The following is a 12,797-nucleotide window of genomic DNA, read 5'->3' as shown; positions in this document are numbered from 1 at the left end:
AATCTTACACAATACTATATACTGTGGTAATAATAGCAAGTCAAATTTGTATGTAAGTCGAAACAAGTACATATGGTTCTTATTAAATGTCACTTAGTCAAATGTTTGCCTCAGTCTAGTATTTTACTTTTCTTTGCACATAAAAAACACTTTAGAAACGCTTCCAAATAAAAAAAAATCTTACACAATACTGTATACTGTGGTAATAATAGCAACAATACTGTAAGTACAGTGTAATAGCAGTACAGTAACTATGTTCATACACTACAGTACAGTAGAACATTCCATACAAAATATGTTAAACTTACCACTTTTTAAGCTTCACTTCACATTTCTGTACTACAGGCATCACCCACAAGTATTTTCCACTCTTTCCTGAAATTTCAGATCTCTCCCAGACCTCCTATTGTCATCTAGACTCTAGTGAGCCGCAATATCATTTGCTCATTCTACTGTACAGTACAGTAACCGCTTCAATACTGTACTGTACAAGACAGCGGTCTTGACCAATCAGATCATCAACACAGCGATCTCTTAACCAATCAGATCTTTTGTTCTCCATGAAGGTGGAAGTAACTGCTCTAACAAGACATGCGAGTAGATTCACAAAGGAGGAAAACTGGGAAATGGAAAGTACAACATAATTCATTTTCAAGGTAAGATTTGGGCAACTTTAAGGATTTTTATTTTCTTTCACATTATTTCTGACATTGCGGCAGCCCGTTCTTATCTATGGGTTGTCCTTACGTCAGATGCCTGTAACCCAGGAACTGCATATATATATATATATATATATATATATATATATATATATATATATATATATATATATATATATATATATACACACACACACACATACATATACACATAATGTATACACACACACATACATACATTTTTTTTAGAAATATTTGCATGTGCCAAGAAGCAACCTTGGCACATGCGTAGCAGAAAGTCAATGTTTCCATTTTTGATGTAGACTGGTTTATCTTTAGGATGCCAACATCCATATTAGTCAACCAGCTGAAGTTAAATCATATACACACACACACACACACACACACACACACACACACACACACACATATTCATTCATTCACAGCCTCTTACAATATTACCTAGAATCTACACCACATCAATAAAACCAGTTATTTGACAACTTGAGGAAAAATATCTCCCAACCCACTGGCCATTCCATAATTCTTGGCCTCTTCTGAGCAACTGACCTATGTGCAACCATATGTGAACAATCTTGCATCAAAAATGTCACCACTTCATGAAAGGCAATTAAGTCTGCCCCATTTCTCACAATTCATTACTAAGCATACCTGCAAAACAGTTTATACTTGCTACAGTTGTGCTGAATGAACCCCAAACTCATTTTATAGCAATAAATCTTCTGCAGGATCATCAACATGGGATTCTTGCTGAAAACCAGTAAATGAAGCAAGAAAGACATCTAGATCCCTACACTGTCTTGCAGTCTTCCAAAGGCAAAAACAAAAACAAAAAACCTCCAAACCTCCCTGTATAAAAACCTGACCAATTTCTGATAATCTACCACTGAAAAATGCATTTCTTGCAACTATTTCACATAAGCATTTAACTGCTGAAAATATGCAAAAACCTAAAGTACTTCAACTAGATCACCCTGCTTGTTTAAATTCTAACGCAATCATTAACATCAATTTTCTGAACTTAAACCACTATAGCTCATTTCCCACTACATTTCATTTATTTGTCCTGGTGGGTTTCTGTATACCTGCTCCTTCATATCACTAATTAACATTTTTTTTTTAACTACCGTCTCAAATTTCATTTTCAAGACTCCTCAGAAATGTTATCTTGGGGACACACTCATCTGGAAAGTATCAGCATGTACTTGTGGACACGGAAACTGACTCACTGTTTGGATACAAGTTTTTTTTTTTTTAATTAACAAAGTTAACAAGTTTGTCAAGCAGAACAGTTTTACAAATACCATGCATATTCACAAGGACAGCTATCAAAAGAGAAAAAAAAAATACTTGTATTCCATCCCATTACTGTAGGAAAGTTAAAAAACCCATAATATAATCTTGTATAAGTACTTCATTCCTTAGCATAAATTAGTTCTTATGAACTAAAACCCTAAAAATAAAAGAAACACAGGAAATCAGTGTATGCTTTACAACTACATATAAACATTTATTTAGAGTTTCTTACCACTAGTCATCCTTAAATTAAGATCCTTCCATGGTGAATGGTTAAGTTTTGACCTCAAATGAGCATATATCATCTCTAAATCACACTGTACATGCATCATCTCTTAAAATGAAAAAGATTACTGTCCCTATTGTAGTTGACTCTAGTACTTTGTAAAGTGCATTAAATCTAGCTTTATCTATTTTTCTAACTGCAGTCTAAATCAAATTAATTTCATCTTTAAACTAATACAATGCAGTTAACAATGACTCTTTAAATACATTTAAATGATTGGAGTGCACTATGCACAGATACTGTACAGATGGGGATATAAGATGTCAGCCTCTCTGACAAAGCTGATTTTGAAAGTCAGAGACAGTGGTATAAATAGATAAAGCACTGACTACAGCCCCGCCCACCTGATTTTGACTAGTGGCTTGGGTGCCTGACAGTGCTGTTGTGGAGAATGGGTGGGCCCAACTTGGGGGAAGGGGTGGAGCTGACTGCACATACTGCCACTATCCGAGAGGTGACAATGCAGAAAGGCAGCCTAGGGCTGAATCTTAGACTTACCAAGCCACCAATTAGCTTTCACAATGACTATGCAAGGTGGGTGGGGTCAAACTATGAAAATGATTGCACTGCTCAGATGCCAACAGCAGCAAAAAGTACCCTCAAGGCTGCCTGAATGATGGGACACCTTGGAAATCTACTCTTTGGTTTCAAGTGTAATTCCTAGAGCACAGGAATAAATTGGCACTGTCGGATTAAGTGAAGTAGCTTGATGGGTGGCAGGCACAAGTGCAAAAATCAACTGGAGAAAAAAGCTGACTCTGGAAAAAAAAAAGAGTGTTAGCAGTTGTAGCCAAAGTCATTTATTGCAGAGGCGTTTTATCCGAACTAAGAAGTCCTCTTCATTTTTTAATAAAGAATATTTTCTGATTCACTTTGAATAGCTTTACACCTACATTAGACACTACTTATGTCATGGGTAGGACAGTATGCTTGAAGCAACTTGATAAGTATGTTAATCCCAAAAGAGGTGGAGTCTGCACAAAAGTCAGTCACAAGAGGTTACAATGATCAAAACTAATTCAAAAATAATCACAAAACTTTAACAGTTGTTTAGTGCTTTTGTCCTTTAACGTACACAGGACTTCACCTGACCATTTCAGGGCTCCAGTTACTACTTTCCACTGTAGGATTTACCTTTTGTGATTAAGAGTCTTTTTCCTGCATTACATCACCTTTTTCATAAGTATGTTAAACCAGCTTTAGCTCATTTTTACAAAACAGTGAAGATCTGCATTGTAAACTAAGAAAATACTTGTAATTGAAAAGGACATTTAGTTTTAAATTATTCTTCAAATTACAAAACTCAACAGTTGTTCAATAAAATTAGAAACTTCAATACTCAAAGTTCGATTCTTTTTCACTGCTAAACGTACATGCAAAGAGCAGCAATCATTCATTTAATAAAGTACCTGATTGGTGATGTTGGTTCAGAAATACGAGTGTCCCCTATTGACACGGAAGTAGGCAATGGAGTCTGAGGGCTAAAGGTACCAGAATTATTTACTGTAGGAATAGCTCTTCTTACCAGCCTTCCCCAAGTGGCAATGTTAATATTCATCTGTGGAGCTCTTAGAAACGTTTTCCCTGTAAGTATAGGGAACACATTTTTTAAAGAAATTATTATTTTTCTTAATGTGCACACATTTCATCAACTTTTTTCCTGCAGAAAGAATACTCTTCTCCAAGTTGCAATAACTGAACATAAAGCACTGCATTTTAAGCCTCTTTCTTCAGTAGTAGTACACTGGTAGAACAAACATGAATGCAGCACCCAGGGCAAAGTGGTGAACTTCCTAAGCATACATAAGATTATGAATGACTGTTAAAAACAAGTTTGCTTATTCATCACTGGAAATGACACCGAGGAGAACGTACAGCTTTTAAGCCAACAGGACTACACATCAGTTAGTCAACTTGCTTTCACTTCATACAAACATAATTTACTTCTCCACTGAATAACTAAAAAAAAGTTCTTTCCTAATATTGCTGATTGTCAATATTAACACTCAATCAGGATTTTGTAAACAAGTCAGCAGACCAATCCAGAAAATGTGCTTATTAGGTGAACAATATTGGTTTAGTAACAGTCTGAGCATGACACACCCTGGACATCCCAAATGTCTTCATCATTAGATATGGATCAAGAATGGAGATACAGACTCAGTCTGAGCTGGTTTCATACTATTTTTCCTGGAGAAATAGACGTTAGTCGTACTAATGGTGTTGATCAACTGGTAAAGAACCAGTGGTCTCCTCGAATTCCTATAGCTATGACTGCCAGGATCAGAGAACTAAAACCAACTGCAATGAATGAAAAGGACTTGAAAATATTAAGATTAGCAAAGAAAAAGAGCAAAATGTTGGCTGAAGGTGGAAGCAAAATGCAAGGAGTTGAAAAGGACAGCTTATTGTCAAAGTACCTGGTGCACCAAATTAAGAATACTGGCAGAATAAAAAAAAGGAAAGCTATATGTTACTGAACTAAAAAGCAAGCAACAGCAAAATAGGGAAGGGAAACCACAACTTTCCTCACTCCACTGTCCTTTATTTTCTTTCACAAAACAGGCTTGTAAAAACAATCTGGCTATCTAACAGGTATGTGTAAAGTTGCTCTACACAATGCAAAAAAAAAAAAATCATTCTTAAGTGCAATAAAAAGAAGTTATGTACTCAGCATAAAGTTCCATCCCTGTTGTCTATTTTCATTCAGCCTCATGAATGGATTCCAGATCAGAGGTTAGACTTGATTCGGATGTTACTACAGCTCATAGAAACGTTCGAGCTCTTGGGCTCTCCCCTACCCACAATGCACTGCCCTGTCACCTCAGATTACACCCACAACTTTAGAGACAAAAGAAACACATGCCAAAAAAGTACCTTTATACCATAAATTATCTGCAAAGCAGAGACTGTTCTTTATAAAAAAAGAAAAACAGTTCTAATTAGTTTAGATATGACATATAATACCAGACTTAGAGAGATTAGCCCTGTAGATCTGGGACATCTCTTGTGTCCTCACATTCAGTCTGAGACAGAAAAAACAAAGGGAATTGGGATGGAGGAAGGGGATGTGAGGCTGAATGAAAACAGACAACACAGATGGAACGTTATGGTGACTACATAATCTTCTTTATCTGATGATGTCAATTTTCATTCATCCTTACGAACAGGACAGAGTCTCCAGCTACCTGAGCCCTGGGTGGCCTTAAGGAAGGACATACTGGAATACAGGCAAGTCAAATACTGATCTAGCTCTTGAGACCAAATCCAGCTTTTAATGATCAACAAAAGTGTGTGGATTTGACCACGTAGCAGCTGCACAAATATCATCCAAGGAGGCTCTAGACTGAAATACCAAGTATGTTGCCACCAATCTGGTGGAATGAGCTTTTACCGGTTTCTGTAGTGGAACATTTGAGATTGTGCCAAAGTAATGCATTCTGTAATCCTCTTGGCTATAGTCATTTTTTTAACAGGCTGGCCTAATTTGTGATGCACAAAGGAAACAAACAGGTGGTCTGACTTTCTGAATTTTTTAGTTCTATGCAAACAGCAGCATAACTGCCTACAGACATCCAGTGAGTGGAGAAGAAATTCTCCCTTATTACTGTAGTTTGGAAAAAATACTGGCAGGTCAATGGCTTCAATGATGTTGGTCTCTGACACCAGCTTTGGCAGAAAGGAAGCACTGATTTGTAAGGATACCCTGTCCTTGTGAAAAATGAGATAAAGGGGTTTTGAACATGAGGGCTGAATCTCTGAAACTCTCCTAGCAGAGGTTATGGCTACCAAAACGTCAGTTTTCCAGGAGAAAAATTTTAATGCACACTTGGCTGTTGGTTCAAAAGGAGAAGCAGTTACAGCCTGAAGTACTAAGGAAAGGTCCCAAGGAGGTAAAGGAGCCCTCAAAGGGGGTCTCAGAAGAAGCGTACCTTTCAAAAATACTTTATAAATTTTGCAGAAGCCAAAGAAGAATTTGAAATTCCAACATGAAAACCCGAGACAGCTGCCAACTGAAACTTAATGGTAGAAGCACTAGCTCTTTTATGAAATAATTCCACAAGGTAATAAAGAACTGTATAGGTGGGTGCTGTGAAAGGCTGTATATCATGCTGTTCAGCCCAAAATTTCCTCACAGGTGGTTTATGAGAGGATAACAAAATGGAACAGACGGGGGAAGACAAGTTAGGCTGCCTGGCTATCATGGGAATTGGAGAAACCCTGCCGTTAGTTTGAGATATTTTAGGTCCAGAGGAGTCAATCATGTCGGATGTAACAGAAGGTCCAGAATTGGATCCAGAACCCATTTGGAGCTAGAAGGTGAGACCACAGGAAGGGGAACCACATCTGTTGAAGCCAGTAAGGTGCAATAAGGATTATCCTGGTCTTCAATCTGGATGTTTTCTGTAAAAACTTGGCGATCGGGAAAGTAAGTGCATAAGAGACCAGGGAACCAATCATGTAGGACAGTGACCCTTGGTGACTTCCCCATAGGGTCACTCATGAGGCAACAGATGCTGAGCTTGTCCGCAATCATGCTGGGCTTCTCTGGAATGTGTGTTGCTACCAGAAAGCAACTGGAGGCTATCGCCCACTGCCACACACCGAGGGCTTCTCGACATAAGAGGGTAAGATATGGTTCCTCCTTGTTTGTTGATATACCAAACAAACATGTTGTCCATTTGGACTGCAACTGTTCCCCGAGGAAGGCAGCCTTGGAATGCTCGCAATGCTAACATCCCCAGGACACCTGTACGCAAATTGGCCTCTTCGGGGGACCAAGTGCCTTGCATTGTCTTTCCCAGATAAAGCCCACCGCAATCTAGGACGCACTCGTGGTCACTATGCCCTTGGGAGAAGGTAGTACGAATGGGTGATCATCCTGAGGTTGATCTGAGTGGATCCACCATTTAGGATAGTCCTTGCAAGTCTGAATTATCCACATCTTTGCTGACATGGGGTGGGTGAAGGACCACTGAGTTTGCAGCATCCACTGTAGAACTCTCACATGGTATCTCACCAGAGGAACTAGAATGATGGCTGCTGCCATCGAGTCCAGAGCTTGTAACACTTTCCTGAACAAAATTCTTGAACTGCAAATTATCTTCTTTGTTTGGTTTCTGATGTTGAGAAGACAAGGATAAGGAATGAAGGCAACCACAGATGATGTGTCGAAGAGTGCTCTAATGAGCTCTAATCTTTGGGTGGTTTGCAGTTGAGACTGTGTATGGTTTATAGTGATTCTCAGCAATGAGCAAGTCTGTAAAACCTGATCTGTCACTTGTACCAGTTGATGACTGGTTGGACAGTGATGAGCCAGTCATCCAGGTAAGGAAACACATGGACTCCTTGCAGTCTCAAGTGAGCTGCTACTACTGACATAAATTTGGTAAACACACTGGGGGCCTTTGTGAGTCCAAATGGCAGAGCTCTGAACTGTAAATGACTGGCTCTCACTCAGAAGCAAAAGGTGCCTCCTGGATCGTCTGCTCATGCATCCTGCAGGTCTATCGAGCACATCTAATAGTCTTTGCCCAAAAGAGGTAGAATTGACTGTACCATGACCGTCTAGAACTTTGTATGCATGACTGACTTGTTTAACATGCTGAAATGCAAAACTGTCTCCAGTCCCCTGTTTTCTTTGGAACTAAAATATCCTTGAGTAAGTTCCGGGTCCTTTCTGGTCCAGTAGGACCTCTTAGATATCTCTTTTTTCTAGCGACTGTAGGACCTGTTAAGTTGCTAGTTCCCATTGACTGGGTGGAACGTCTGAATGCTTGCTCGTCATTGGGGAGGAAGGGGAAATGTTATGGAATAACCTCTGGTAATAATTCTCTAAAACCAAGTATCATTTGTTAAATTTAGCTAGGCTGATTGGTGCGCAGAAAAATGCCCCCCCCCCCCCGACTGCCAACAGAGAACGACGATCATTCAGGAGCGCTGATAAGGTCTGCCAAACAATGTTCCTCTGGACCCATTATTCTGCAGACCTCCTCTGCCTCTTGGGCATCTTCTATTATTCCTGTTTCCCCCTCTGCCTCTGAGAGAACCAGCTCCACGTGTCAGGGAATGGGCCTTGTGACTTCCTGAACCACATTTTCAACTTCCTCTCTAATTTCTGGAAAAAGATCATTGATGGGGTTGAAAAATGTACTCCAACAGCAGACAGTGTCCTTCCATCCTTCTCACACCTGGAACGTGTTTCCTTCACTTTAGGGCCAAAAAGTGATGAACCGTCAAATGGAGTGTTGACGAATGAAGACTTAAAATGTTCTGCAAAATCGCATAGGCGCATCCAGGCTTGTCTCCACATGGCTAAGCCTGAACCCACTGTGTGTGCGGCACCCTCTGTAACATTAGATAACCACATGGACGAGTTAACCACAGACTGCAAGGTATTTAGCTGAGGAACAACTGAAGTTTGAACCTCCTCAGTTGCAACCTTTGCCAACGAGCTGGACAGTTCCTTGATTAAGTCCCTTTGCAGTCTCCTAAAATGGGCTAAATAGTTCAGCGATCAGATAGCAACAGTTGGTGAAGCGTAAACTAGCTTCCCCAGTCTGTCCATCAACCTGTCCTGTCAGGAGGGTGGACAGTTGAACTCTCTTTCACGACTTCTTTCTTTGTGGCCGCTGTCACAACCATTGCATCAACTGGTACACCCTTACTCCAGTACTGCCTTTCTACCGGGGGTGCCATATTTCTATCAGGTCTTTTCAGTATTGGCTTGACCATATCTGCTTCCTTCCATGCCTTCTGACAAATCAAATCAGCTAATTTGTCGGGAAGTGGGGGGCAGACCAACCACCCTTCTGTTTCAGGAGTTCAAGGATGTCCCCAAAGGCGACGTCTTCGAGTGGAGGGTTGGAAATCAGCTAATTTGTCGGGAAGTGGGGGGCAGACCAACCACCCTTCTGTTTCAGGAGTTCAAGGATGTCCCCAAAGGCGACGTCTTCGAGTGGAGGGTTGGGGGACCATTCCCTTCCATCAAAATCAGTACCTGTGGTAACAGACTCCTCAGGTGAGTTAAGGCGCTTCCCCTAACACCTTTCCTCTCCAAAGGACTTCTTCAGAGGAATGGTCTGGAGAAGTACTGGAAGTGCTAAGGATCCCAGACTGGGTAGACTGAAGGCTCTGGGCTGGCTGTCCCTGTGCGGAATGATGGAGATCATACAACAGAACCAGATGAGTAGTCAGGGATGGATCTGAGGGGGGAGGACCAGTCCACTCGAATGATTCAGAGAAGACCTTCTGAATCACCTCCAAGGCTGTTCTCCCAGGGATGAGGAGACCAATGGAGTAGATAACAAGGGTCTCTGGATCCACTGACCCCCCCTCTCATCCCCAAGGGACAACCACCAGAGCAGGAAGCTGGAGCAGAGTCATCCAGCGCCAAGGCTCCAAGAGGGAGGGGAAGGCTCTGAAAAAATTGGTGTAGACACCACCTCCCTGGACCAAACGTGGAGGCTTCAGCTCCGGAAGCCCTCCGGATCCAAACACATCAGAGCAGAGAAGCTCAAAGTTATACTCGGATCCAGCAAAACCAATTTCCTTGGATCTGACCCAGATGGGTCCAGGATGCTCAGACCTGAGAACTTAGAAAGCACAGGGTCAGTCAGAGGAGGAGTGGAAACAAGAGGTTATCCCATATCCGATGGGGTTGGAACTAACAAAGTACCTTCTGGATCTGCTCAGTGACCAGCTTCCTTATCATTCTCGCCAAATCTGCTTCGGGTGAGGCTTCGGGTTGAATGAGAGGACACAACAGAAGCAGGCCTGGAATGCCTCTCCAAAAAAGGTGAAGGGAGACAAGACGGAGGGGAATAAGTGTGCCGAGGCAAGGGTTTTGGTTCCAAAAACTTCAGCTCCGAAACTATCTTTTTCTTAGGTTCCAAAGATAGAGGCTTTCTTCGAATCAGAGACCTTTAACACAGCTGGAGTGGTTGGATCTGAACAACTTCTTCATACTAGTTAAGAGAATGGAAAAGGTGTTGCTAAAAGTGATAGACAAAGATCATCGTGGTTCTGTGGAGGGGAGGTAAACATCTGACAATATTAACAGAATAGTTATGATTCAGAGGGCAGGAGAGTGTAGGAAAATGCTGCTATTGCTGATAGTATCTGCATTCCCAAACAGAATAGGATTAATAACGGGGTTATATGAAGGCTCAGAAGGCAAGAAATAAGGTAGAAGAGTTCCTTTCCAACAAGATCTGAACGAAAAGAGTAACCATTCACAGACATCCTACCTCCCCCTTTGTTACTTGCTTTATGTTAAGAAGCATCAGCAAAGAAACTGAGGAACTCAAATTCAAAAATATAATTGGCACTGTAACCAAGAAAAGTTAGTTTTAAGATATTATTCTGTACTTCTTAAATCCAGCAAAGGACATATATATATATATATATATATATATATAATGTATATCCCCCAGTGTAGGTTTTAAAGGGTGCAAGCAGCATACACTGCAAATGGGAGCGTCATGCAAGGAGATGTGTTATGGTTTGAGGTTGGTTTTTCACTTAGCCCTACCTCTCCAATGACATGTTGGCTGAGAGAAAAAGAAGGGGCATGCAATGGCATTTTCGAGGGGAAACGCCCCCTTGCGGTGACATGTCCCTCATAACCCACCTCTCTACAATATAACACTAAGTTACTAGCTCTGCAATGTTATCACCATTGCTACCTGTTACCAATGCCTTCTCAGTGTGCTTCACTGCACCCTCCTTACTGGAAAAAGCAAGCAGGCTTTGTCTCATTGCTCTTCCTCTCAACCAGGTGGCTCCAACAGATGCCAGTCTGTTACATGGATCCAGTATGTAATAAAGGCGTTATCCATCTGTACCAATGGACCTGCTTTAAGTTGATGCTGCCCTACTGGAATAAGCTCTTAATGCACCTCAGAGGCAATACAGTAGGTCAGAAATTCAGAAATATACTGTTGACTACTACACCTTCTTTCCCTTTTTTGAAAGATACAAAGTGCTGAATAGTTTTATTGAAATTAATAATCCCTGTATGGTACTGAAGTTATATTTGAGCATCCAGCAAGTACAAACTATTTGCAAAATGGACAGCTGAATGTACTGACTGAAATAATGTTGAGACTACTAGTGGCATGAAAGAAAGATTTATTTTCTATGACACCCTTTCAATGCAGTATACCAAAAAGGATAGTTCACACAAGTCTGAAACTCTGACATCCCTCTGCTACAAATAAATCAACCATAAAATACCCCAAAGAGTGGTTAGAATGTTAGGCTTGTGTAAAAAAGGATTCCATGTAAGCAATGCAGTGATCAGAGCTGATCAAAGGTATTTAAAAACACAACTGCTGTGAGTGTCAAAAGTGTTCAGTGTGGCTTCTGAAAGCAAAAAAGGACTTCTGTGAAAAAAAGCTGGTAGTTATTTTTCTTAAAACTTGAATCAAAACTGTTACTGCTTGAAGTTATTATGGAATTCTCAAGACATCTGCAAGGAGATGTATTTTTTTAAGTAATCCAAGAACATGCAGAAAAAAATGGCAAAGACTGTTCTTTTGGCTGCTAAATAAACTACAAAGTAATAATGCTCTTCTGGCTAACGTTTAAAAGTTTATAAAGTAATAATGCTAACTCTGTCATTGTTTAACAGTCTGTAAACAAAATAATACTAATATGGTGATTGTACAAAAACTTATGAAGAAAGTCTGTTGTTCAGGCTGATCTTTAAATGTTTGGTACATTTTCCTCTGTGTGGAATGTTTGAGTTACAAGTGATCTGTAAAAGCTTGAAAAGTTAGTCTGCTCTTCTGGTTGAGAAAAAGCCAAAAAAAAAGAAGACTGCTTTATTGGGTGTTTTTAAAAAAACTTGGAAAGTATGCCCAAGATGGTGGGTAACTGAGATGCACACTAGCTAGAGTTCTCCCAGTGACAAAACTGAGAAAGTTTTAAAAAGCCTATAGGAGTTATAAATTTGTGAGAAATTCAGTTACTGACTTGCTGATACACTGAATGTTTGCAAAGGGGTAATCTGACAAATACAACCTAGAAAACAAAAAAAAATTTCAACTAGAAAAAGAGAAGAAAAAGTTCTGGATAAGAAGAACCTCAAGCCTGACCAGAAGAAAGCAGATAGACAAGTTGTGTAAGTAAGACTATCCTAGCAGCAGATGTTTTAACAGATCACTGCTGCAGTAGCCTAACCTGCATGGGACATCCTGCTAAAGATCAGACCCGACAAGACAGCTTCCAAAGCTTTAGGGCACCTACGATGTGCCGTGGCCACTATCCTGCATGAAGGACCAGGATAAACTCAGTTGCTAGGGCACCAACAATTCTAAACAGAATCACCCTTGAAGAGGGAAGCCAGAGACCTAGTAACAGGATCTACAGCCCAGCATAAAAATTGCAAAACTAGGGGGATAGCAGGAGGGTCTAGCTACTGCAGTGTGATCTATTTGAACATCTACTGTTTTCTACAGTTTTAGTAAGATTACTTAAACACCTCCCAACTGTCCCTATTTCAGAGAAACGTTCCTATTTTCAGGGTTGAC

General features: G+C 40.5%; 1 protein-coding gene across 1 annotated transcript in view; it reads right to left on the bottom strand.

Annotated features, from left to right (window-relative positions):
- Nucleotides 1–12,797, bottom strand: part of PKN2 (protein kinase N2) — a 2,214,272-nt gene that overhangs the window by 1,052,817 nt on the left and 1,148,658 nt on the right. Inside the window, exon 11 of the mRNA XM_044085632.1 lies at nt 3,672–3,846. Coding sequence (XP_043941567.1) covers nt 3,672–3,846 — 175 coding nt within the window. The remainder of the gene's footprint in view (nt 1–3,671; nt 3,847–12,797) is intronic.

Source organism: Protopterus annectens, chromosome 10.part0 (genome assembly GCF_019279795.1).
Source record: "Protopterus annectens isolate FY-2018-M chromosome 10.part0, PAN1.0, whole genome shotgun sequence".
Lineage (NCBI taxonomy): Eukaryota > Metazoa > Chordata > Ceratodontiformes > Protopteridae > Protopterus > Protopterus annectens.
The sequence above is the reverse complement of the archived record's forward strand: the minus strand, read 5'-3'. Positions and strand labels throughout refer to the sequence as shown.